This window comes from Psittacula echo, assembly GCF_963264785.1.
Source record: "Psittacula echo genome assembly, chromosome: Z".
NCBI lineage: Eukaryota > Metazoa > Chordata > Aves > Psittaciformes > Psittacidae > Psittacula > Psittacula echo.
In genome coordinates, this window is record NC_137742.1 from 84,887,505 (window position 1) to 84,913,867 (window position 26,363).

A 26,363-nucleotide genomic window follows, 5' to 3' on the forward strand; every position below is an offset into this window, starting at 1 on the left:
AGCTCAGAGTTAAGCTAAAAGCTGTTCTTGCTTCAGCCAGATTCAGGCCTGTCGTGCTGCGGTGGGTGTCAGTTCAGTGAGAAGAGGGATGCAGTTCACGGGTGCTGTTCCCTCTCCCAGGCAGAGTTGTGCAGTCAGTGCCTGGGCTGCAGTTGTGTAGAACAAGTGCAAATGGAAGCAGCTGGTGTGTGGACCCGTGGGGGAAGGACCAAGGCAGCCACAGGGCCCAGGAGAGGGTTATGACTCACGGTGCAGGGCAGGTGGTGGCCTGTACCGTGCGTTGCTGGGGTAAAGGGCTGGATTTCAGGCTGGGACACAGCGGTGTTTTCCCTGAGACACTGGAGTCTGGTGTTCCTGGAGCCTTGGCGAGCGCTGCTCCTCGGTGGGAAAGCTCCCTCAGAGCTCATACCTTGCTGGGACCTTTGGGAGGGTCCTTGCAAGCCTCCTGGGGCAAAGGAGGGGCAAAGCTGATCTGGGACAGGGCACCGTGCTCTGCCTGGGCACTGAGCAGCTTTTGTGATGCTGAGTCTCAGGGTCTGCCCCTCTTTTGCAAGAGGTTGTTGAGTAAAAAGAAATTAAAGGCTATTTGTCACTGTAGGGGTATTAAATGTCTATTTGACAGTGACGGATGTGTCATGCTCCATTTGGTGCTCATTGAGAAGTAAACAAGTAAGCAACACCGTCTCAGAACCTAATTCCTCTTGCGCATCTCTCTGCCTAGATGTGTAATTCCCCCGCTGCGAGTGCTCCACCCTGCTGTGACGTTTGGACGATGCTCTCTCAAAGTCCCTTATCAGCAGATGCTGACGCTTGTGAACGACAGCAACCTTCCAGGCTGCTACTGGGCTCTTCCTCAGGTTTGGCCTCGCATCCGCCTCTTGCCTCCAGTGTCACCAAGGGGTTTGTTAGGGAAAAAACAGGTTTGGTTAAGATGTTGCTGGTTTGTATTCAACCCTAAAGGTTTGCTGGGAACAGGAACCTACCTGAATGTCAACTTCAGGAAGCAGCTTAAACTCTTCATTCAGGAAGCAGATTATATTCTAGTCTTCGGGATGCTTTCAATGCAGGAGAACTTGTAGGGCTGTTAAAAGCTGGTGCAGGGAGGCTGCCAGCATGGGATGGGGGGTTGTGGAGGCAGCAGCTTTTGGACCTCCTCAGGATGCTGAACCCGTACAAGTCTTGCATCTTGAGTTGTGCCTTTTGGCTTTCTCCTAGGGGTTTTTAGACGTGTGTGTGAGTTGCCGTTGTGATAGACGTTAAAGAGTTGAAAGTTTCCTCAAAGGTCACTCTGAAGTCGTGTTTGATTCTGTCGCTTACAGGAGAACAAGGATGCTGCTGCTGTGTGGTACTCCAGCCCTGAGCCCCGTGGGATTATCCAGCCTCACAGCTCGGTGGAGATCCCGTTCACACTGGAAGTCCAGGTGACGGGAAAGCAGGACACCGTTGCTCGTGTTGCGGTGTTTGGGAGTGAAGAATCCCCACTGGTGAGTGCTGGGGCAGACGCGTGCCTTTGTGCCTCTCGTCTTGGTGGGGTGTAAAGCGCACAGGAGTTCTTCCAGGGAAAATGATCTGTGGCTGTTGTCTACAAGGAAAGGGGATTCATGGCATAAGCAACACTAATGCCTGGAGAAGAGGGAGGCTGGTATCCGCTTAGGTGGTGTGCCTGGCACTTCTATGTGTCAGTATGGAAGTGTCTGACACAGCATTTATTTACGGGTATGTGAGACAGGATAACAAGCCTAATCTGAAACCCAGAGCAGTTCCTGGCTCTTGTACTCTGCTATGTTTGTTACAGCTGAACTGGAACTGCTGCTTCATTAGAACTTGTGTTGAGGAGCAGGCAGGGATACCCTGAACCCTGCTACAGCGAGCGCTGTCTTGGAAATGGTGCCGAAGGGATGTTCTGTCCAGAGCTGGAATGCAGCTTTGTCCATCATGTCAGGTCCATCATGTGTGAGCAGCATCCATCCGTCAGATCTCCTGGCCAAAAGCCCCACCGAGGACACCAGAGTCTCCACACCGCTTGCATCTGGAGCAGAGAGTCTCTGGTTGTCCACCAAGCTTGGAAGTGGATGAGGCAAAGCCTTCCTGGGCTGAAGCCTGCTAAAAGAAGTTGTTTGCAACAGCAGCAATGACAACAGAATGTAGACAAGGGGATGGTGTCTGTAGTCTCCTGGCTTCATGTGGCTGAAACTGAGAACAAATCCAGCTAATGAAACTTGAAAATGATACTGACTTTTGAAGCAGCGGTTTGAAAATGTCTTGTCAGATCTTGGAGCATGAAAGAGGATATCAGAGGATTGCTGGGAACCTTAAGCTTTCCGCAACGGAAAATAAGGCTGACGTTTTGAAAGTGCTTGTAGGGATTTAAACTTTTGTTAACGTGAAGGGAAATGCTGCTACTAAACCCCCTGGATGCCGCCAAGTATCTCCACTCCACCCTGTTGTGGATATGCGTGTAAACCAGTCAACAGGAAGGCCAGGCAGTGCTGGTGGTCTGAAGTTTGACCACAGTTGCTCTTATGAGCACCTTCTATTTATATAGAAGGAACATTCCCCTTGAAGAGGAAAGTTTCTCCCCACTAGAATAACCAGTTGTTTAACTGTGAGCTGCTTTTTAACTACTGGTTTCTTGCACAGCTTTTACCCTTGGGCAAACAGTTTGTAGTTTCAAAGTTCACCTTAACTTAATCCTTTTGATGTGGAGGTGAACATGTCAATCTTTTGCCCAAAGGGTGAGCATTTCAGCTGGAGGATCGTGGCTGTCCCTAAAGACGCGACACATGGGACTGAGTGACCCTGTGCCCCGTCAGTCCATCCTCAAGGCGCTGCTCTCGTGCTCGGCTGCTGCTCGCAGCCAGCAAATGCTGGTCAAAACCTGGCTGGGTGTTGCCTGCACAGATGGGAGTTTCTGGGTGTTAATTTTCTCTAGGTCTGCCTTATGGCTTGAGTGCAGCTTCAGGAGTTCCCCGGTAGCTGACTCCTCCAGAGCTTTCTGGGCTAGCAGAACAGCCGCTGTCCTGTTACGCATCCTGTGCTGGTGGCAAATCCTAATGTATGGATCATCTGGTGCAAACCCGAGCTCAGGGGAGTGGCTGCCGTATATTGCAGAAAGCAAGATATTACAGCATCTGAGGCTGGTTTGGGTTGGAAGGGACCTCAAAGCTCATCCAGTTCAAACTCCCTGCCACGGGCAGGGACACTTTCCACTAAACCTGGTAGCTCCAAGCCACATCCAAGCTGGCCTTGAACAGTGCCAGGGATGGGGCAGCCATAGTTCCTCTGGGCAGCCTGTGCCGGCCATAGCTCTTCTGGGTAACCTGTGCCAGAGCCTCACCACCCCTCACAGGGAAGAACTTCTTCCCAGGATCCCATCTTGATCTCCCCCCTGCCAAGTGAGAGCCATTCTTCCTTGTTCTGTCCCCACAGGCCCTTACCCAAAGCCCCTCTCCAGGTTTCTTGTTGGCCCCTTTAGGCACTAGAAGCTGCTTTAAGGTCTCCCCAGAGCCTTCTCTTCTTCAGGCTCTACGAGCCTGGTTAAGCTTTGGGGTGTTTGGAGCTGAGGAAATCCAGCCAGACTGGATAAATTCTCATTGGTTTTAGTGATGTGAGAAGGGGGTTTAGCAAAAGGATCCACATTCCTCCTCCACTAGTCTGTGCCACTTCTGCAGGAACAAACTTCTGGGTCTCAGGCTGTCAACAGAAAAAAATAGTGCGCAATGATGCCATTAATAATTAATGTCTCAATGCAATAACTAACTAATACCAGGAATGCAGACAAGCACAAATGAGAGGCAACTAACTCGCATGGTCTCTGCTCTGAAGAGCTTTGCTTCCAGCCTGTGCTGGTTTTCACAGGAGAAGCTTTGGGAAGGTTGAAGACGTTCCTGTGCAGTGTGGCTGTGCAGCCGCAGCTATCAGAGATGGTGGTTTATGGCATGATGGAGCAGTACAAGGAGCAGATGTAGGCACAGGGTAGAGGAGGGAGAGCTGACAGCATGGAGGAGGTGTGAAAAGCGTGCATGGGAGATGAGGGTTCTGTGTCCCCTCATAATGGGATCTTGTGGCTTTCAGATCCGCAGGGACCACTCCAGGTGCCACCTTTGCTCCAGCCTTCCTGTTTCAGCCTCACAACACCGACAGCTTCAAAGAGTCAGAATTGCCCCAGCCTACGAGCACCCTTAGAGCTGTCCAGTCATTCTAAACTCTCCGTGTTGTTTTTTCTCTCTCCTGCCTGGCTCCTGGAGCAGACAATCCATTTATTGAGCACTGGAGAAGGACCGGTTGTCCACGTGCACCCAAGTGAGATAAATTTTGGCAGCATCCAAGTTCTGCAAGATGCTTCCCGAAGCCTCCACCTGTCCAATCAGTCCGTCATCCCTGCATCCTTCTCGGCAAAGATGGTAAGTGTCGCTGGGGCTGTTTGCCAGTGCAAGTGACTGGCCCATAGCAGCCTGTGACTGGATTATTTATTTCTATGCGACATTTCCACATCACTGTCTGAGAGAGAAGGCAAGCTGTTCCATCCCAGTGCAGCAAGAGGAGCCTGGCTCTGGGGGCAGTTGTTGCTGGGGCACCCGTCAGTAAAACAGAGTTTGCAGAGCTGTTTGAGCAGAAAGGAGTTCATTTCTGCAAGTTCTCCCTTTTATTTTGTGGAGGGCGTTTAGCTGTGAGAGTCTGTTTTTTGGAACTGAGAGGTCTGTCCTCAAGGTGCTTACAGTGAAGTGGGTTTCGCAGCTCCTGGGGGTCAAACCAGCTGTGTTGTTGCCCAGAAGTAGACTTGTAAGGGCTGCGTACCTACAGAGCCTGTGGGCTCCGTAACATTGTAGAGCATGTGGCTGCAGACAGAGGCTGTTTAATTCCTGGAGGCCGCATGGTGGAAAAGGCTGCGGAGCAGAAGGAGGTTGTGGGATCCTCTGACAGGGGCTGATGCGGCCAGGAAGGGCTCATGTGCTGGGGCTGGGGGGTGCTCCCCACCAGAGGGGAGTCTGTGAGGGGCTTCAGAGGAGGTTTGTTCTTCTGCAGGCTGGGTTGTTGAAGTTCTGGAGCTGCTTCACGCAGGCGTGTCGCTGGGGACTTGGTTGTGTCTGCGCATGAAGCATCCAGCAGTGCGTGAGAGCACGGGCTCAGCCCCCTGGGCAAGGAGGAGGGGGCTGAATTTCTCTCCTGCTGCTTTTCCTGCTGTTTTGGGGGTTAAATAGAACCTCGAAGCAGGAGATTCCCAGGGCAGGTTTCTTTGTCTGCACCATACAAATCTGCTTTCCATCTCTGCAAAGAGCAAGCACCCCAGTGCCCTCAGCAGCTGCCTCCTTCAGTGCCCTTTCTAACTTGCTGGTAACCAAAGCAATTGTTAACTCTGCTCATCAGGGGAAACCAAAGATGTCCTATTGTGCTGTGCCTATTGGCAACTGAATTACAGAGGATTAGAAGTCTTCAAGGCAGCTGTGCTTCTAGAAGCAAGCTGAGAGCTTTTCCCAAAGGAATAGCAGGAGGAGTCTGGTTATTAAACGTTGTGGTTGGCAGCAGCTGGCCAAGCCATACCCATGTCCTGGAGAGCTGTGATGTGCAGAGTGGTGTCCCTGGTCTCCCCAGCGTGTCAGGGCTGGCAGATGCGATCATGGAGGGGTGAGCTGTGGACAGGGAACACAAATGGAGAAAAGCTCTGCCCCTTGATTCCGTAAAACATCCCCTTGATGGTGCTCGGGCAGAGGCTAAACCACAGTGGTCCTCATGCTTGTGCTGAGGAGCCAGGGGGAGGCCGGTTGGTGGTGGGAGCATGTAGCCAGCCTCAGGCTCTGATCTCCACTTCCTGCAGGGCTCATGGTGCTTTTGGGCTGTTTCCTGCCACTGGCTGTTTGTGTGGATAAGGAGCAGCTTTGAAATGAAGAAGAGAGGTTCCCCCCCACCGGGAATGATGAACCACCTGGGAGAAGGCTCTGCACCCAGCTGGTGCAGGAGGGGGTTTATTTCCCCTTCATGAGCAGCCCTACGAGGGCAATGGGTCAGCCTGACAAGGTGGGAATGGTGTTGTTAGAGCTACGGCTTTTGCTAGAGCTGTGGCTTGATCAAACGCAGCTGCATTTGTAATGTGGAGTTCTGCTTCCTCTGTCACTTGTGCAAGGCCAGAGTGACCAGATCACTTCAATGAATCATCTGTAAGAAGCTTCAAGAGAACTGATTGTGGTGTCTCCGCAGTCATCCCTCAGGGCAGCTATCTGCCCCTTCCTCCCTCTCTCCTTCCCTCCCTCCCTCCCTCCTGCCCTCCATCCATCAAATGCACACTGGTGTCCATTGTAACCAAATTGTGGAAGCTTTTATTCACGATGGACGTCTGTGCTGGGATAAGATTCTGATTGTCGTGGTGAACTTCTGAAGTGACGGATCTCAACCCTTAGTGGTTGCTCAGGAGCTCTGACGTCCAATAGTACAAGAAGCTCCTGCAGGGTCAGAAATAGCTACTGTCTTTGTGTATCCAGTGCATACAGCTATGGCATCGTTTTCCAGTGCACTCAAGGATAAGCAAGTAGCAGAGATGTTGCCCGAGGTTGGGTATTTGTCTTGAAAGTGGGGGGATTTTGTAGCGTGGCTCCAAGAGGTTTCTTGTCTCTGGGACACAGGCTGGATTGGGTGCAGGCAGAAGCTGACCTAGAAACCCGAGAGAATGTGTCTGGGCAGAGCCCTGTGGCCCTGGCAGGTGTCCTGTTCAGCACTGCACTGTGCTGCCCCTTGGAGCCAGAGCAGGTGCTGAGTGAAAGAATGAGGAGAGGATGCAAATCCTCCTCCCCTGGCATGGGCTGTTGGCCTGGCCGGGCCCAGCAGGGCTCTGCTGGGTCACCCCAAGGAGTTGAAGGTCCGGCTCCGTCGAGACCGCCATCCTCATTCCTCAGAAATAGTTTCTGGGGTACAATTTTCTGCCCGGCTTGTTGCCAAGCTTTGATAAATGAGCTTTGTCAGGGAGCAGCCTCGCAGATTCACCTTTGGAGCAGAGCGCTCAGGGCTCCTTTCCAAGCGAGCTGCCCTGTGTCAGCATGAATCAGAGAGGTTGTACATGAATGTCAGTGGAGTCTTCACACCCACTGGCTTGGTGTGAATGTGTTGGCTGGGCAGCCCTTGGCTGGTGGCAGCCAGGTCCGTGGTTTCCATCCTAAATGAGTGTTTGGATGTCTTCCAGGCTGGTGAAAACTCGTGCTGGAGTATTGGACCCAGTCAGGGAGTGATCCCTGCCATGGCCGAGGTGTCTGTGGCTGTGACTGCAAACTTGGATGCCATGGAGCAATTCAAGGACGAGGTGGTGCTGTTCATTGAGAACAGTCACTCCTACGTCATCCCTGTCCAGGCTGTTGGCGTTGGCACCACGATTGTCATTGAGAAACCCTTTGGCCTGGAGCTCAACCTGGGGCCCTGCTTCAGGTAGGGAATCTCTCGGCTCCTGCTTCCCCATGGGCTCAGCAAGGAGAAGGTCTGCTGCAGTCCCCCAAGCTTCTTGAGTGCTCAAGGTCCTGGCTCTGCTTCCCTGAAGCCACAGGGATTCCTTTAGAAACATTTTCTGGCCATTGGAAAGTCGTTAGGTGCTCTGAAAAGCCACCAAGCTGGAGACCAGTTGCTAAATTGTTGCTGAGTTGTCTTTAGTCATAATCCATTTATTTCCTCACTTTATCAAACAAAGATTTGGAGGAAAGGAGCAGGTCCTGGAAGCCTCCATCTGGGAAATGCTGCCTTACAAGTATAAACGTGTTTGTCTTTGCAGTGATGTTGCTCGCTTTCCCATTCCCTCTGGAGTATCATCTCCCAGCAGCAGCAAGCCTGGGCAGTAGCTTGTTAGCAGCTCCTCGACTGAATGAATGGTGCCGGTTTATTTCCCCGTGCCCGGGAGCCCTGGAGGAGCAGCAGAATTTCTTTGCCCTGTGTCACCCCCCAGTTGGCTCCTTTACCCCACTCCGTGCCCGGTTGCTCTTTATTAGACGTGGTGGCGCTTTCCTGGTTTCTCCTGCCTGCTTCCCAAGGCACGGGCAAGCGAGGCTGGATACAGGACCAGATCTGGAAGGGGGAGGAAGTGTGGAAGTCTGCTGAGGTGGAGTGGGATAAATGAAGAGTCTTAATTGAAATTGCTGAGCTGGAAGGAGAAGATTCACTGGTCCCAATGTGTGTGTCTGAAACCAGGCATGTTCTTAAAGACAGGAGGAAAAAGTGCTGTTTGCCTTGTGGTGGAGACCTCCTCAGACAAGAAGAACAGTCTTCTTGGGGTGCCTCTTCCTTTCTCTGGCTGCAAAGAGGGTCCGTGTTGCTGCGATACCCGAATTCTTGGGGTAGAGAGAGCAGGTTAATCCTACCTCAAGTACTTGGGATAGATTTGGAGAGGTAAAATATGCACCCACGAGCCACCCCCATAAGCAGGGACATTGCAGGGAGGTTGGTGCTTGTCCAGAATTTGCTGTGCTCAGTGCAGCCACAAGCTGGCTGCACAATGGAGGAGACAGTGTCCATGTGATTCATGTAGCTGTCTTCTGCCCCCCTTTATGTCTTTGCCTGCGGGCTCAGTTTGGAGCTGCTGCCATTGCTGTCTGCTGCAGTGCTGCCACCAAAGGGTGGCAGGCTGGGGGCGATGAGAGTTGGATGCTCCCTAAGGGATGCCTCAGGGGCATGAACGACAGCTCCCAGGGGGGAAGGTGGAATGGCAGCGAGGCTGTTCCTCCATCCACTTGCATCTAGGGCAGGCTGTTCATGAAGCTCGTCCTTGCTGGGTGCAAGCAGAGCAGCTGCTGGATGGTGACAACCCTAGGGGCAACCAAGGTCTGTCTTTTGGTGAAGCTTTGCGCTCGGTCAGCCTTCTTGGAGGTGGTTTTGTTGCCGAGTGTGCAGTCAGGTCGTGCCCTCAGGGTGCTGAAGCTGGGTGACCGCTGGCAAATAGCAGCTCCCCTGCCAATTTGTGTCTCTGCTTCTCCTCTAGCCTGGATCCCTGCTGTTACCGCTTCAAGATGACAAACAAAGGACGACGCACCCATCTGCTGTATTGGAGCACAGAAGGTGGCACCACACTTCAGCGGCGCAATCATCTCCCTCCCATCAGTAACACCAAGGGCAAGGTTTCCTCCTGCAGCCCCGTGTTTACGCTTCAGCCGCTGAAGGCAGAGCTGATGCCCGGCCAGGCAGCGGAGATAGTGCTGGAAGGCTCCTGCAGCACCCCCCAGGTGAGCTCCCCCCCATCGGGGCATTTCTGCAGCCCCTTGACATTTGCCTGAGGAAATGAGCAAGTGCTTTTGAGAACCTGGTTTCCTGACACAAGTTACCATGGCAGCACCAGTTGCTTTCCGTGCTCGCCACCATCAGTTGCTGAGGCTTTTTGAGTTCCATGGCTACCGTAAAGCCAACTTGGTGGTAGCAAAACATGGCCTGAAGGAACTGTCGCCCCAGGCTCTGTCCAGCCTGGCCTTGAACACTGCCAGGGATGGAGGATTCACCACTGCTTTGGCAACCTGTGCCAGTGCCTCACCATCCTGACATTAAAGAACCTCTTCCTTCTTTCTAACCTGAACTTCCCCTCTTTGAGTTTAAATCCATTAGCCCTTGTCCTGTTGCTGCAGTCCTTGAAGAAGAGTCCCTGTCCGACGTCCCTGTAGGCCCCCTTCAGATAGTGGAAGGCTGCTCTGAGGTCTCCACGCAGTTTCTCTTCTCCAGGCTGAACAGCCCCAGTTTTCTCAGCTGGCCTTAAAGTTACAGGGAGAGTGGGAGCCCAGGCAGAAAGTAACTAAAGAAATGGCAAGTTGTCTGTGTGGGGAAGCAGTGAGTGAAACAAAGCACCCAGGAAGGTAGGGAGCGTCTGGGAGCAGCACTGATTTTCCTCTGTAGACAAACACGGGCTGGGAGCTTGTCTGGCACTGAGAGCGGGACGAGAGAAATGAACCCGATGTGCCAGCTGTAATGATCCGAATGACGTTTGTCCACATGGGAAACTGTTCCAGGGATCATCAGACCTGACAGCTTGACTTGGCGTCAGTATTTCCATCACCACTCGCCCCAGTCCCTCAGCCAGCCCCAGTGTCCCGAGGGCAGGCAGGTCTTGCAGCACCCCTGGGTGCCAGCTCAGAGGGGCAGATTTCAGCAGGATCACTGAGTGTTCTCCTCCCTGGACCCTTCTTTCTGGGGGAAATCCAGCTCTGCAGAGGAGCTGCCATCTGAGCCCGGTGTGCATTCCGTGGCTCCAGGAGCACTGGGCACAAGTGTTTAAGTGAATGAGGAGTAAATCTGCATTAAGCTCCTGCTGCTACTAGAGTTTGAGAGGTGTTTTAAAGGATTGCCTCGGTGGTAGCTTGAGGAAGACTTGATTTCTCAGCTGGTTGGCTCCGATGGAACTGTCCCTATGCAGTCCTGAGCCCATAAGGCTTTGCTGAAGAGGGAAGAAGGTATCAGAAAGGAAACAAAGTGGTCAGACCACTGGTGAGGGTGTCTTGCCTGGAAAGCCAAATGGGCATCTGTGAGCTCGGCTGTGGCTACCTGGCTCCTGCAGTCCAAGCCAAGATGCTGGGATTGGGTTTTCCACCTTCCCTGGGTCTTGAGAACTTCATACTCTTAGGGTTGGTTAGAAGCCGAAGACCCTGCATTGCACGTGCAGCAGAGATGATTCTGGAGGCTCTGAGGAGGAGTTGGGTTGTGGTGTGCATCAGAGGGAAGAGAAAGGAATAAAGGGAGGAATGTGGGGAAGTGAAAGCTTGAGGAATCAGGAAAAGAGTCTTGGATGGAAGAGCATCCAGCTTAAGTAGAGGGTTTTCATGCCAAGTGGAAGACATCTCTTTCCTGGGGAGGTTTGGTTTAAAGCCAGCTCTAGGAGGACACAGTACATCCTAGGAAGGCAGGCTGGCTGTTTGGGGTTTTTCCACGGATCCTTTCCACTAAACTTCCAAGGGAGGATTTGCTGGCCTTGATCCTTCTCTCACCTGTTTCCCTTCATACAGTCTGGTTTGTTTTTTTTAATGAGTTCCTAGAGCTTTCGGTAAGCATTTTGCTTGTCAGTGGGACAAACGAAACCAATAATCATTTGGGGCAGGGATTGTTCTGACAGCTGTAGGCAGCACAAGACTCCTGAGGGCCTTTTGTGGCGGTTGGGTTGTAACATCAGGAACATGTGAGTACAGAAGGAAGAGGATGCAGCATATAAAGAAGAGAGGGCTCCTGAGGAGACCAGTGGCTGTAACTTCCTGCAGTAATGGGGTCTGTGGGTGGGTGGCTCACAAATGCAGTGTGTTTTCTGGACACCCTGATAACACCCCCTGGGTGCCGTGTGACTCGCATGCAGGTGGTGAAGGAGAAGCTGCTGTGTCATGCCATCATGGGCAAGGAGGGAGTGAAGAATCTGATCATGCAGGTGGACGTCACGTGCGAGTTCATTGCTCCTGCTCTGCAAATATCCACCAGAGAAATCACTTTCCGGGTGGAGAAGGTGAGCCTCTGGACTGCATCCTGGCACTGACTGGTGTGGCTGGTGTGTGCCTGTGTCCAAAGGAGGAAGTTCAACAGCTTCTCCAAGTCCACGGAGCTTTGGCTATCGATTTGAGCCAGGCCAAGCTTTTGTCATGAATGCCGAGCTCACTATTTCACCCCTCTGGGTCTGGGGAGAGTCTCTGCAGCTCTGTTCTGCCCTTCTTGATGTGGAGACAGAATTGAGCTGCTGAGCCAAGGGCACGGGCTGAGATGTGGGACTCGTGAGAGCAGCGTGGGCTTTGCAGAGCCACCTCGTGTGCTGGGGCTGCAGGTGGAGAGCAGATCCCTCCTCACCCTCCCTGAGGTGCTGGTGAAAGGAGTGAGGATGCTGCTAGAGATGAGGCTGTTCTCTAACTTCACCCAGGTAAAACTGAGATGACAGCTGCTCTGCCGAGGGGGAGCATGGCCCCTTCTAGAGAGAGACACCAGTGTCTGTACTCAGAGTTTTGAGGATCTTGCAAGGCATGGTGATGTCTGAGCAGCAATCGTGTAGGGAAGCCGAGAAAACCTGAGATTTGTGTCAACTGCTCAAGCTGATGAGGGCAAACTGGCATCTCTTGTGTCCCTTTGCCTTCCCTGCTGTCGGTATGGATGCTACCTCTTTGCCTTTCCCAAGCCTCACCTTCTTCAAATGACCCACGAGTGCCCTTCAGCTGAGCTCATCAAGCTCAGCTGGCCCTCAGTGATGAGAGCACCAGTGCAAAGTGTGTGCCCTTTAGTCTCCGGATCTGGACTCCTGCATCATCTTTCCCCCTCGCGCGAGGTGTCTGAAAAAGAGCAGATAGTTCATGATTTAGTTTCTGTGGTTTCAGGTCTCTCCTCCAGTTCCCAGGCTTCCAGAGAAGCACAAATCCTGTGAGCAGGCAGTTCACATCTCATCAGAAGCTTTTCAGCTCCCCCTGCTGTCTGCCTGTGGTCTGCTTGATGCCTTTTCAAGCAATTGCTAGGGGAAGTCCCATGGGCAAGGCTGCTTGAAGGTAAAGAGGCCCAAGATAGTTGGTTGACATTCAAGAATTGCTTATTCCAAGCTCAAGAGCAGAGCATCCCGACACGTAGCAAGTCAAGGAAGAGGGCCAGGAGACCTGCGTGGCTAAATAAGGAACTGCTGGGTATGCTCAAGTGGAAGAGGAGAGTTTATAGGTCATGGAAGGAGGGGCTGGCCACTCGGGAGGAATATAAGGCTGCTGCTAGAGGATGTAGGAAGGCAGCTAGGATGGCTAAGGCCTCCTTAGAATTAAATCTGGCGAGAGGGGTCAAGGACAACAGAAAGAGCTTTTTCAAATACATAGCTGATAAAACTAACACCAGAGGCAAGGTTGGCCCACTGGTGAACGGGATGGGTGCCCTGGTGACAGAAGATACTGAGATGGCAGAGTTATTGAATGCCGCCTTTGTCTCTGTCTACTCTGCCGGAGGCAGTCCTGAAGAGCCCTGTACTCCTGAGACCTCAGATGAAGTCAGGTCACTGGAGCAGTTTGCCTTAGTCCATGAGGAATGGGTTAGGGACCAGTTGAGCAATCTGGACATCCATAAATCCATGGGTCCAGATGGGATGCACCCGCGGGTGCTGAGGGAACTGGCGGAAGTCATTGCTAGACCACTCTCCATCATCTTTACCAAGTCTTGGGAAACGGGAGAGGTGCCTGAGGACTGGAGGAAAGCAAATGTCACTCCAGTCTTCAAAAAGGGCAAGAAGGAGGACCCGGGTAACTATAGACCGGTCAGCCTCACCTCCATCCCTGGGAAAGTGATGGAACACCTTATCCTTGATGCCATCTTAAGGCATGTCAAGGATAAGAGGGTTATGAGGGGCAGTCAACATGGCTTTACCAAGGGGAAGTCATGCTTGACCAACCTCATAGCCTTTTATGAGGAAATAACATTGTGGATGGATGATGGCAGAGCGGTGGATGTGGTCTACCTTGACTTCAGCAAAGCATTTGACACAGTCTCCCACAGCATCCTCATAGCTAAATTGAGGAAGTGTGGCCTGGATGATCAGGTAGTGAGATGGACTGCGAACTGGCTGAAGGACAGAAGCCAGAGAGTTGTAGTCTATGGGGCGGAGTCCAGTTGGAGGCCTGTATCTAGTGGAGTGCCTCAGGGGTCAGTACTGGGACCAGTATTATTTAATATATTCATCAATGATTTAGATGAGGGAATTGAGTGTACTGTCAGCAAGTTTGCTGATGACACTAAGCTGGGAGGAGTGGCTGACACGCCAGAAGGCTGTGCTGCCATCCAGCGAGACCTGGACAGGCTGGAGAGTTGGGCAGGGAGAAACTTGATGAAATATAACAAGGGAAAGTGTAGAGTCCTGCATCTGGGCAGGAACAACCCCAGGTTCCAGTATAGGTTGGGGAATGACCTGTTAGAGAGTAGTGTAGGGGAGAGGGACCTGGGGGTCCTAGTGGATGGCAGGATGACCATGAGCCAACACTGTGCCCTTGTGGCCAAGAAGGCCAATGGCATCCTGGGGTGTATTAGAAGGGGGGTGGTCAGTAAGTCGAGAGAGGTCCTCCTTCCCCTCTACTCTGCCCTGGTGAGACCGCATCTGGAATATTGTGTCCAGTTCTGGGCCCCTCAGTTCAAGAAGGACAGGGACCTGCTGGAGAGAGTCCAGCGCAGGGCGACAAAGATGATTAAGGGAGTGGAGCATCTCCCTTATGAGGAAAGGCTGAGGGAGCTGGGTCTCTATAGTTTGGAGAAGAGGAGACTGTGGGGGGACCTTATTAGTGTATATAAATATATAAAGGGGGAGTGTCATGAGGATGGAGCCAGGCTCTTCTCAATGGCTAACAATGATAAGACAAGGGGTAATGGGTATAAACTGGAACACAAGAGGTTCCACTTAAACTTGAGAAGAAACTTCTTCTCAGTGAGGGTGACGGAACACTGGAACAGGCTGCCCAGGGAGGTTGTGGAGTCTCCTTCTCTGGAGACATTCAAAACCCGCCTGGACACATTCCTATGTAACCTTATCTAGGTATTCCTGCTCTGGCAGGGGGATTGGACTAGATGATCTTTTGAGGTCCCTTCCAATCTCTAACATACTGTGATACTGTGATACATGCTCCCATGTATTTGAGTGCTGCGACACTGCAGGAGTTGGATGTCAGTACATCCAGAATTAGTTTCCCAAACACTGTCTAGTTTAGCTAAACCATGCAGGAAGCCCGGAGCAATGCATGGAGAGGAAGAAACAGCTTAGGCTGAGCTTAGCTTTGAGGCTGCAACATCTTGTCGCTGGAGCAGGGGCAGCGGGTTGCAGCCAGACTGTTGAGGTTTGGAGCCGTCTGCATGTGCCCGTGAATGTTCAAAGCTGAGCTCGGGCTGCTGCAGGCTGTCCGCTGCGGGCCCTATTGTGCTTGCTGGTCTCCTCTGAGCAGCACCACTGCTTTACGGGCTTGGCAGAGCTGATAAGGTGGTAAGAAACTACTGTATGTGAGTGGAAATGGCCTTGTGCCTTGTGCCTGTGTGTCTTGTCTGCCCAGGAGAGGACACACAACTGGAGCCAGACTGGGTTCACTTCCTGTTTTGGATGTTGTTGAAGAAGCTGCCTCCTCTGGGGGCCCGCTCCCTCATCTGTACACGAGACTGTTTCCCTGTCCTCTGGGGGATGCTGTGGGTTCTAAACGTGAAAGCGTCTGATACAGTTGGAGGAAAAACTTTCCAGAGGGGTAGAAACCGATCAAAAGAGTAAATAGAGATGGATGCGCTTTGGGGGCTGTAAAATTTGAAACGCATCTGAAGGGGAGGAGGTCCATGGCCACTTGAGGTTCACTTTTTCTTGTCTCCTGTTTCTGTAGCACCCAGGTGATGTCCTGACTCTTCAGTACAAGCCTCTCTCTTTAAAGAACATGTGCCCCTGCCCCTCAGCGTGGTCCTTGCCTTAGAGCAGCCCTTCTCCATCTGCACTGCGGACTATCAGCCTCTCTCTGCAGATGCTCAGGTGAGCAGCCCTGGACCTTCTTGCTGCTGGGCTTTGAAGAGGGGTGACCGTGGTGGTGTGTCTGTGTTGGGAGGTCCTCCAGCAGGGAAGTGTGTTCTGTAGAGTCTGCAGTAAACTGACCCGAGCTAAATCAGATGTAAAAGAAGCTGCTGAAGGAAACAGAATGTCACCTGAATTGGGAAGAGACGTCCTGGCTTGAAGAGAGGAGGAGGAGGGAGCAGGTAACTAGGTCTGGGCAAGCTGTAGGAAAGGTATCTCCTGGGAAGCATCCCAGCTCTCTAGCAGCCATCCTCAGATAAGCTGGGGAACAGCTTGCTCTCTTTGAGGGCAGCCCTGCCTTTGGGAAGGCTGAAGTAGGCTTCTCCAGCTGCTGCCTGGCTCCTGCCCTGCTGTTTGCGGAAGGTGTTGGCCGTGGCCTCTGCGGGGCACATGTTGTTGTAGGTCCAGCCGCCGTTTCTGTGCCCTGCCAGTGATCAGCGCCTGCATGGGTGAGGCTGCAAAGCCACTGCACTTGTGCTGCAGGCTAAAGGAGTTCCTCCAGAGTCAGGGCGAAGGCCTGGATGCCAGAGTGCTGCTTTGGTTGTGTTTAGCACTGGCTTCTGCGGGTCCAGAATGCAGGAGAACAGTGTGGATTTCCTCTTGTATTGGTGCAAAGCACAGAACCGTGAGCCTCAGCTAGCTTCAGACAAAAGTGTGGTGCTTGGTCAGACACCGTGAAGAAAATGAAGGATGAAGCGAGAAGCCTATGTTGGGGTCACGTGTTGAACTTTTCCTCTTCATCTCCTTGCAGCCCGTGAGGCTGAGGGCAGGGGAGGAACTTCAACTCCGCATTGGATTTAATGCTGCTTATGAGAGGGATTTGCTTATCCGGGCAGCAGAGAAGGCTCCGAAGATCAAGTTCCTGGAGCATCCTCATGAAGAGCAGGTCACCGTTTAGAGAGAAGTCTACTTCCCGAATCTCCAGATCCAGACCACGGCCCTGGACTTTGGCTGCATCCTGAATGACACCAGGGACGTGCGTTACATGGAGATGACCAACTGCAGCCCACTGGTTGTCCGGTACCACTGGTCATTCCTGAAGGAGAGCCAGGTGAACCCAGTGAGGTACGTGCACCTTTCCCTCTCCTGGAAGCTCTTCTTCCTGATGTCCTGTTTGTGGTTTGCAAAGCCCAGGGCCGTTTGCCTGATCTGCCAGATTGTTTTCAACCTGTCCTTGAGGAGAAGCTCAGCCAAGGTGCTCAGGGAATAGGTGATCTCCGCCAGTTTGATGCTGGGAAGGAGACAGCATTCTCCAGCCAAGCTGGGACTGTAGGACACTACTGACCCTTTTCACGTAGCCATAAGCTGGAGTCCTGCTTTATCTCTGCAGCTACAAAGCCACGCTTTGGCACTTGGACAAGCAGATGTAGAAGGTGCCCTCTTCTCCTTGCCTGCTAACTCCATCCATTGTCATTTTGTACTAAGATCCTACCCAGGCACTGTCAGCAGAGTGACACACTGCTGTCCCAGTCCCTTGCTCTGCTTTGCTGTAGCCGTGTATGGGTTCCTGGGGGAAGGAAGGCTGACGCAGAAAGCTGCTTTCTCAGACCTTCGTGGCCTGAAGCACACCCCCCCTTGAAGTGAGTGTTCATCTGTTGAACTGCACGTCACATTCACGGAAGAGCTATTTAGAGTTTTAGAGAGGAATGGCAGGTTCTGCTGTGGCTTTCGGTCCAGCTGTAGATGCTGGAGGGAGCCCTTGTACGGACATCCCTGGGAAGGAGGACCGTGCAGTGGTGGTCTGTGGTTTCCAAGCCCAAGAGCAATCTTGTAGTGGCGCTGAAGCACATCTAGAAGCACATTCCTAGTGTTCCTCCTGCTGTGGCTTCTCTGCATAGTACACAAGCCTGGTCTGGGCAGTCCGAAGGACAATAGCAAATGGTTTTCCGTAAAGCCCTTAGGAAACGCAGCAAAGTTCACCATGAGGCACTGAAGTGCTGCTATTACTAAGAAGAGAACTGATCAAGAAGCAGCTGTGTGAGGGGAATTGGGATCTGACTCAGAGGAGGTGACCTCTTGGGAACTGGAGATGAGCTGTGGCTGTTGGAAGGGCTTGGTGGAGATGACCAGGGCGCTGGGGTGGCCCATTCTCAGCTGAGTCTTACCAAGTAAGACCAAGTCTTTAGTGGGGCCCTTCTTGATGCACGACACCTTCAAGAGCAGACCCTAAAATGCAGAGGCAAGTCCGAAAAAGCAGCTGGAGGGAGGTGAGGAGGGCTGTGAGCTCTGCTGGCAGCCCCCTGCGCTCTCCTGTAACTTAGATGAGGCTTTAATTCCAAGCGAAAGGGAAAATCTAGTTTTGATTAGATAGATTTGATAGAAATCTTTCTAATCTAATAGCTAATCTAGAGGTGGATTTAGATGTGATAGAACAATGCATGTGTTTTCTAATAGCAGAGAAACAAGCACGTCAGAGCGAAGCCTGTGTGGACTTAATTTCCTCTGCCTGTTGATCTTTACTCTTAGTTTTGATTAGAACCAGTTTAGGTGTTTGGACGTGTGAATGTGAATCAGTTTTCAGCTGTTAATTGCCCTGTCTCTGCTTGAATTGGCTTTGCTGGGCCTGAGCCTGCAGGTGCTTGTTCTGAGGTGGGTGCTGAGTCGTTGCACTGTTGGCAGCGGAGGGTCCTGAGCACCTCGGCAGGACACAGCCTCTGTCCTGCCCCCTGCCGAGGGGTGTCCACCCCTCCAGAGGGTTTGCACAGCCCCTTGGCTGCTCCTTAGTGCTGTGGACATGAGGAGAGCTCCTCTGCTGCTCTGCATGGTCATTAAGCAGTGTTGTGCCCTCTCCGGGTCGCTCAGCAGACACTGTGTGATGCTCTGTGCCAGAGCTGAAATGAAGATGGTCTCCAAGGTGTTACCACCTCAAATTGCTCATTAGGAGCCTGCAGAAGGGCGGCGTGTCAGGTGTTAGTTCTGGTGCACACTAGGCACTGTTGGTATTCTAAATTATCAGCGCTAACTCAGTCTGACATGGAAGGAATCAAACATCAGGTCTCATGAAGGTGAGATCAATAGATTGGAACTTTCCCTACCTCTAACCTTGCTGGAGCTGGTCATCAGAGACTCCCAGGATCAGTCACACACTTTTATTTTGGTCAGGAGAGAAAAGTGCTGTTTCTCTGCCTCAACAAGACTTTGTGTGCTTACATTTTTTTCCTTCTAATTGTCCAACGCATTCTTTCCTCCTTGCTCTTTGGTCACTGCTGCTACTGGGGGCAGAGCGATCATAGGAGCAACACAATCCAACTGTTGCTGTGTGGCTGGACATAGCCAGTGCACACCAACCTGTGGCCTTTCTCTGACTCCTGAGCCATGAATGTCTCATGGTTACTCTTCTTGTAGACCCACGTGGTTAGAGACAGCCTAACCCTAACCCTCAGCCCTTGGACCTCCGAGAGCTCAAAGCTGAGCTAAGCCTTTGCACCAAGGTGTTTGCTCCAGTGACGGAATGGATCTTCAGAATCACTCAGCAGGAGATAGCAGATCTGGAGGCAAGCAGTTGCCAGCTGCCTGCACGGCTGCTATACCGGTGTCATCCCCATGCGTTGACCTGCTCCATCCCAGTTTTGGAGCTCATTACTGAGCTCGCACCACTGATGCCCACCCAGGGGCCCCATCCTGCCAAGGAGCTGCTGTGCTGACTTCCCTCCCTCCCACTGCAAAGTCCCTGAGCAAAGGTCTGTTCTTTTTCCAGGTTCATGGAGACAGAGCCCCTCGCCTTGGGTGTGGAGGAGGTAAGTGGGAATCTGTCTCACTTCTATGTTTCCAGTGTAGCAAGCAGTCACGTGCCCCCACTCCCACTGGTGTCCTGGGTACTGCTCCCAGAGTGGCCTCGTGTCCTAACAAGCACATGGCTGGTCATTGGAGAGGCCAGATGGGAGGTGTTACAGGGCTGGTCAGGAACACTCCTTGGGCGGCACCTATGGAGGACTTTATCCATCTTGGTCCTCATCAAGTGGTGGGTAGGAAGTTCCTACAGCATCGTTGGCTGCAGCATCTGGAGAGAGCAGGATGTGAATCAGAGACAAGGAGAAGCATCAGGAGTGTGAGGAGCTGGGCTGGATCCTGCCCCCAGCTCCACGGGCTCTCAGCTCCCAGTCTTGTGTTGTTCTGAGGGCAGCAGAGAGAATTTCTTGCTGCCAGGAGACACCACAAATGAATGTAGTGTGTTAGCTACTGCATTAATTAGGACTGTGGGAGAAGGTTTTCCCCATGGTCTCTCCGTTGGTAAGTGGAATGGCTGCAGGGTGAGACGACGATGATGTTGCCTGTGTTTGAGGAAGAGGCGCCTGCAGCCACGTCTGTCCTTTGGCCCAAGCCGAGGCTGCTCTTTGCATCAGTTCCTGTGCTCCACGTGTGGATTCTCCTCCCTGCCTGCAGGTTTTCGATATCCTGCCGCTGCACGGTGAGCTGCAGCCGGGCCAGAGCCAGCACGTCACCTTCAGCTTCTTCGGGCACACCAACACCGTCACGCAGGTCACGGCGCTGTGCAGGGTGGAGGGAGGCCCGAGCTACGAGGTGGCTCTGCGTGGGGAGGCCTCGCACATCAGCTACCTCCTGGACGCCACCGAGATCGGCTGCGGGCTGCAGGTACCGCACGCTGTTCTTGTCAGAGCTCCTTGTCTCCAACCCTGACCGGTGGGTTGCTGCCCACCCGAGTCGAGGGCTCTCCCCCCTTCCCAGCTGCTTTGCTGGCTCTGTGGCTTGGAAGTCCAACATTTGGGTGGTACCTCCAAGCTGGTGTTTAATGGCCACCTCCACCCCAGCCCAGGCCAAAGGTGGGAATCCCTCCTCTTGGAGGTAACTAACGCTGCCTCCTGGGGCAGGCAGGATCCCAGTGGTGATCTGCAGAGGGACGTGTCCCTCAGACATCTGTCCGCTCACCTGCTCCTAAAGCCAGAGGTCCAAGGAGGTGCTCTCCTTTAATGCTCCTGATTCATCAACCGAGGAGGAAGCTGACTTGGGCTTCCAGTCACTGTAGCTGGATAGAATGTCCCAGAACAACCCTCACTGTACTTCTTTCCAGTTACAGCCCCCACAGCTGTTTCCAGCTGTTGGCACTGTGTGCGTTGCCCTGTCTCCCTCCCTTTCGGCTTGTATTGTACCCACAAATTCTTGTGTGCGGGTGCCTTTTCTCCTGAAATGCCCCAATGCCTCCTCCTGTGTTTCAGCTCGCTGTTGGGTGACACCTTCAAGTGCAGAGGGCTTGTGTCCCCTACTTGGTTTATTACTGGTCTTTCCATGGTTGTTGTTGCAGCTCTGCCACAAATACCTCTTCCTGTGTAGGGCTCAGAGGTACCCTGTGGCCGCGGGTTGGCCAGGTTAACCCAGAGAGCCCGGTGCCTATCTCTCCTGTGCGCTCCCTGCTTCTGCGCTGTGTTCCTTTGCTTTCAACCCAGTGGAAGAGGAATGAAGTCCTCAGCAGCAGATGGGTGCCTGTAACATCCTGCTCTTCTGTCCTCTGCTCAGGTGTTTAACAAAGTCACGGAAGCAGCGGTGACCCTGCAGAACAGCGGGAAGCTGGGATTTGCCTTTGCGGTGCTGAGCCCCAGCACAGGCACTGCAGCCAGCCCTCTGCCTGGCGTGCCCCTGGTCGTGCCTAGCACGGTGAGTAGCACGAGGCCTTCACCCGGCCTGTGTCAGGCTGCCCAGGAGAGAGTTTTGGGGGGAAAAAGGGAAAATGAGCACACAAGCCCCGTCCAAATCAGCCAGGAGAGACAGGGCTGTGAGCGATTGCTGCAGAGGCAGAGGAGGTCCATGGAACACAATCCTAATGGAGCCTGTGACTGGCCTTGGCCGCCGGTGCCTCTGCTGTCATACAGCAACGACCAGTGGGAGGCAGGAGTGCTGCGGGAGCTCTTTGGAGCTGAGTGCTGAGCTCTCTGGTGGTGCCGTCACGGCAGCATCACGCCATCCCAGCTTGTCATCCTGCCTGGGTGTCTTAGAGCTGGAGCAGTGTTCCTATCTTGGTGCCTTTTTGCAATGGGAAGAGGAAGCCAAAGGGCCAAGTGTCTTCCACCTTCCTCAGTGGCTGTCCGTCTGAGGGATGACACGCTGATGTCCTCTCCTGCAAGCTGCTGCCAGGAGCTGCTGGCCCTGCTGGAAGCACAGGCCCTTCACTGCTCTTCCAGAGCAGCTGGTAAAAGAGCTTTGGTTTGTTGTGCCTGGCTCTGGCTAGCAGAGGGTAAACCCTGTGAGCAGAAGAGCTGTGCTCATGCTGAGCAGAGGGCAGCCTGTGCTGCAGAGTGCAGCCTTGCGAGGCCTCTGAAGGACATAGTGCATCTTGGTGTAGGAGACTTGGGCGTTTGGGTACAAGGAAGCTGGAGGTGGTGATGTCTGATGTTTCCTTATGTATGAGAACCTGCCTTGTCTTCTCAGCGTGTCTGTCATGTGAGCCATCCCTCCGCTGAATCCTCTTTGGTACACTACCTCCCTCCCTCTTCTGTGCCCTGCAGGGTTACATTGAACCTGGCAAGCAGCAAGTGCTGAAAGTCTATTACCTGCCAGGAGTGCCTGGAGTCTTCTGCAGGGCTTTCCAGATCCAAGTGGGTCACCTGGAGCCAGAAAAAGTCTCCCTGAGAGGAGAAGGGACCTTTCCCAGGATCCACTTGGACCTGCCCAAGAACATCAAAGGTGAGCACTGCCTGTCTTCTCGCCAGGAAGGTTCCCTGGCTTTCGCGCATGCCGTACGCCCATAGGGCAGCTCACAGCCACCTCCACCAGGCCTGGAGGTTTCAGGGCTGTCAGACAAACTCAGCCCTCTGGTTGCTTCCTTAGTGCCTGGTAGACGAGCCCATGTGGGCTTTGCCGCAGGAACCATCCTGCACAGCTTGCCAGCGTATGCCAGAGGTCTGGGAAGATGATGGCTGGGCAGAAAAGCTTGGGAAAGCTGTAATAGAGGCTGGGAGGGATTTTGGCAGGGTTGGGTTTGCATGAGGTTGTGGGGCTGAGATGCTCCTGTGTGGCGAGAAAGATGGGTGGGGGTGAGAAGCAGCAGGCTCTCCTTTCGCTGCACTGCTGGAGCAGTTTGCATCTGGGTGTCGGGGGAATGGGGCTTCCCGTCTTCCATGGGATTTGTGCTGCCCCACTGCTACTGGTGGTGTTCTGTGCTTTCAGGCAGTGCAAAATATGAGAAGATCCTCGAAAAGGCCAAGGAAAAGCTGGGCAGAGGCAGCCAGAGAGACGAGGCCACTGCTCTGGGGGAGGCTGTGGCAGCCGAGCCCCGCATGGAGGACTCGGGCACCGTGGTGAGTAGAGCTGCTGCCCTGTCCCACACGTGCCACCCTCCTGCGTGTCACTGGAGCCCCTGCGCCCCGCGGCAGCAGCTGCCCGGGGCCCTGCTGGCACTGGGGACCTCCCTGCAGAGCCCTGGCCACGGACTGTGTCAGCTCAGCGTGCCCCATGGGCTGCTCACCTCTGGGCGTTGTCCCTCCTGGAGGTGCACCAGCTCCTGACTACCCCAGGGAGATGCTAAAGGCTGTGCTCGAGCAGTTGGGTTTATGGTGCTCTGAAGGACACGCAGGTCGGTGCTGGGGGCTTTGTTGCTCACCGGCCAAGCCCTGCCAGGTTTACAGAGCATAAGGCAGCAGCCTGAATGCACCCTGAGGCTGTGCTGTGTTCTATATCTCCGAGAGGTCCCAGCTCTCTCATGTTTCCCTTTCCAGGAGAGCTTTTGTCCAAGCCTCTTTGGCCCCTCTCAACAAGAGCAGGGTGGGATCTTCCACCTGAGACAAGCTTGTGCCTTGGGAAGGACCTTTGCTAACCAGCCCCTGTGTTTTCTTTCCTCAGTGGGATGCTCAGCTGCAGATGCAGATGGAGGAGATGCTGATGGAGGAACATGCCCTGGAGCAGCAGAAAGCTCTCATCTCCCGTCCCCCAGAGGACACTGCCTTTCACCAGCGTGTACATCGGAGGCTTCTCAAGTTAGTAGGGACTCCTGTAGCGTATCTCCAGGGGCCCCGAGAGTAACAGCCGGCAGTGCAGCCCTGCTCCTGAGAGCTCCTTGTGTCTCAGAGCTGGGAATAGCTGAAGACTTCAGAAAGGGCCTGATGCTGAGAGCTATGATGTGCTCCCTGTGGCAGCTCGGTGTCCTCACTTGCACAGTGCTACCCTGAGCTCTGGAGGTGCTCCACTCCCCACAGTTGCCAGGTTCTGTTCTCCAAGCTGAGGGGGTGCAGACCATCAAACCCTTCCAGACAGCACGGACACCACCCCTGCTGACCAGCTCGGAAAGGGGCAACTCAAAGCTGACGTCCTTGTGCCAATGTTATAAATGAGTGAGCCACTCTCGTTTCAAAACATAAATTTTATTGAATTGAGCAAGTGATAGCAGATAAAACAAAAACAGCACTGGGTGCGCTGGGGAGTCTCCGCTCCGCCCAAGACACACACCGGGTCTTTGGGAGGTTGTCCTTTATACTTCTCGGTTCAGGGCTTCAGCCAGTCCTGCTGTGTCTTTCGCCCGGATGTTGACGTGGCCCTTCTCCATTGCTTCCCTTTGTTGCTGGGGTCTCATCATCGAGAAGTTCCCAGAAGTTTCGAGAAGCGTCCGTTACCAGCCTAATCATTATCGCAACCTCCATCCCTTATATGTTGCAACAAGATATAACTTCGAACTACCTAACCCCCTCTTTTCCTTCTCATAATCTTTTGTAATAATACAATTAACTCCCCCTTCATAATGCACGAAGCACAATAGTTACAAAAAGAAATATGGTTCCACACAAAGTGACAGTTACAGAGAGTTTCCTAGAGTGTAGCAAGTAATATTTCCCTTTAAATCTTTTGATGAACAAACCCCACACATTACAATTTCCCCCTTTTTCTTTTTCATCATTTTTGTTCATCAAATTGTCGTAACACATCTTGGCTTAACAGCAATGAACTTTCTTTTTCTATAGGTTCATATTTAGTTCCTATCAGCATTAGGTGAGCTGCTTCAAGTGTATTTTGTACAATTTCTAATATTTTATTAAAAATACATGGTCCAAGTGTTAATCCCAATATGATCAATAAGGGGGGACCTGCTATTGTTGACAGCAAGGTTGTAAGCCAGGGAGATTGAGTAAACCAAGATTCGTACCAGCTGCGTTGTGCCTCTCGTTCTTTTCGTGTTTTTTCCAAGCCTTTTCGTAATTTGGTCATAGTATCCCGTACAACCCCAGTGTGATTTGCATATATACAACACTCTTCCTTAAGCGCTGCACGTACCCCTCCTTGTTGTAAATACATTAAATCTAGTTCTCTTCAGTTTTGTAATACCACTTCCGACAGCGATCTAATGAATTTTTCTAAAGCAGTTATTGATTATTCAATTCTTACCAGGTCCTCGTCTACTGCTATCCGTAGTGCTTTAAATTCTTGGCTTTGTTGTATCAATGAGGTTACTTCTGTGCCTACTCCCACGCCCCCTAAGATTATTAAAGTGGCTATTGTTAATGCCGCTAATGGTTCTTGTTTAGTCAAGTGGTGTTTCTGAGTAATGTATGAAACGTAAATAAAGTTTTCAGGGTGATAAAAGATTTTAGGGACTATTGTTACTTGGACATAAAAGTCTTGAGGATTCATTAAAATGTTTTAACGACAGGCAAGGTGTAACTCCTATAGTGGAGCAAACCCACTTGGTATTACTAGCTGGTAATAACCGTTGTGCAGGTCTTTCGGGTTTTTTCGGCCCCTTCCTATCAGTATTGGCACATAACCGCCTTTTGTGTTCTGGAATTTTTCCTATACACAAGCTTTTTCCCGTCACTTGGATTCATGTAATTTCTGTTTTTTCTCTGTTCCACATACACTGTGCCGGGTTAGTACCATTTACGCGTCTAGGTTTCCTAGTTACTCCCACAGCCTCATAAAAGGGTGGTTTCACCCCATAACACAACCAACAGGGTTCCTTAAGATTTGGATCAGTTTTGTTCAACACCAGGTAACTAGCCTGCATCAGCTTCCAAAGGGGGTTATTTCCAGGGGTTTCATCAGGAGTTGTGTTATTCCCAATGGTTTCATCAGGAGTTTGGGTGATTTGAGTAATCTTCATTTCAGGAGTTATCATTATATTGTTTATCTTAGGAATTCTCGTTGTACTGTCCGTTGTTTCCCTGGCCAAATCATCAGTTAATACCTGGTTAGGGCCTACTGGCAGTGGATCATTTGGGACTACTTCCTTCTTTATGAGAATTAAACCGCCCTTATTTGTCCCTGGTTCCGTATACTTCACTCCCCACACTCTTCCGATTATCCATCCTACGTCTTTGGGGTTGGTGACATTTAAGAAGAGGTATTTACAGTTTCCACATCCTCCCCACCCTTGTGGTGGTCTGCATCCATATGGACCCCACTGAACTTTTAGGTATTTGTCTATACCACTACCCGGTATCCAACCAGGGGCTACGGTCTCACAACCCCAATAACTGCAGTAATAGTGATTAGGGTAGTTACAATATCCCTTCCCAGGATTCGAACTAGGGCACATATAAAATCCCAGGTACTCCCAGCATCAGGGTCTTGGGACAAGCTGACATAGAGTAGCATTAAAGCTTGGTCCTCCTGGTGTTATTTGGGTTGTGATAATTTGTTAATCTTCAAATCGGAGTAGGGTCCACTTAAAAGGTTGGTGGGGTTGGTGGTTCATTCCCTTAGCCCATGTTTGTGGTAGACATATAAGTAGAATAAGCAGTGTGTCTAGGATGTGCCAAAAAGGGTGGAATCCTTTCCATTTCCCTGTTGTTAATAGTTTTAGATTAATTGTACTAGTATTATTCCTCCATTTAGAACCTTGCATATACTTTCTGTAGGAGACTTTCAAGTCCCTTTGAGCATTGAGGGGGTTCTTCCAGTACTCCCATGTAGCTCTAATGATAGGAGTCAGTTCTCCACAGTATTTTACCTGTCTACC

General features: G+C 52.2%; 2 protein-coding genes across 6 annotated transcripts in view; both read left to right on the forward strand.

Moving 5' to 3' along the window:
• The window catches only part of LOC308231346 (hydrocephalus-inducing protein homolog), a 55,302-nt gene extending 38,959 nt beyond the window's left edge, over positions 1-16,343 (forward strand). For 4 of the 5 annotated variants that reach the window (XM_080636634.1, XM_080636632.1, XM_080636633.1 and 1 more), the window contains 8 exons: positions 722-857; positions 1,320-1,484; positions 4,251-4,403; positions 7,172-7,410; positions 8,948-9,188; positions 11,291-11,434; positions 15,285-15,427; positions 16,218-16,343. In XM_080636634.1, coding sequence (XP_080492760.1) covers positions 722-857; positions 1,320-1,484; positions 4,251-4,403; positions 7,172-7,410; positions 8,948-9,188; positions 11,291-11,434; positions 15,285-15,371 — 1,165 coding nt within the window. In that variant the 3' untranslated portion in view covers positions 15,372-15,427; positions 16,218-16,343. The remainder of the gene's footprint in view (positions 1-721; positions 858-1,319; positions 1,485-4,250; positions 4,404-7,171; positions 7,411-8,947; positions 9,189-11,290; positions 11,435-15,284; positions 15,428-16,217) is intronic. The other variant, XM_080636636.1, reaches the window with a different exon arrangement.
• A 70-nt stretch (positions 16,344-16,413) lies between these two features.
• Positions 16,414-24,764, forward strand: LOC308231348 (hydrocephalus-inducing protein-like). The gene is made up of 7 exons (XM_080636638.1): positions 16,414-16,531; positions 19,164-19,203; positions 19,850-20,059; positions 20,939-21,076; positions 21,925-22,102; positions 22,586-22,716; positions 23,258-24,764. The coding sequence occupies exons 1-7, from the start codon at positions 16,452-16,454 to the stop codon at positions 23,435-23,437; spliced, it is 957 nt and encodes a 318-aa protein (XP_080492764.1). The 5' UTR covers positions 16,414-16,451; the 3' UTR covers positions 23,438-24,764.
• The last annotated feature ends 1,599 nt before the right edge of the window (positions 24,765-26,363 follow it).

Coding starts and splice junctions, on each gene's coding strand:
- LOC308231348 (XM_080636638.1), top strand. CDS start 16,452: ATGGAGATGACCAACTGCAGCCCACTGGTTGTCCGGTACCACTGGTCA. Junction 16,532..19,163: donor AGCCAGGTGAACCCAGTGAG/GTACGTGCACCT, acceptor TTCTTTTTCCAG/GTTCATGGAGACAGAGCCCC. Junction 22,103..22,585: donor CCTGCCCAAGAACATCAAAG/GTGAGCACTGCC, acceptor CTGTGCTTTCAG/GCAGTGCAAAATATGAGAAG.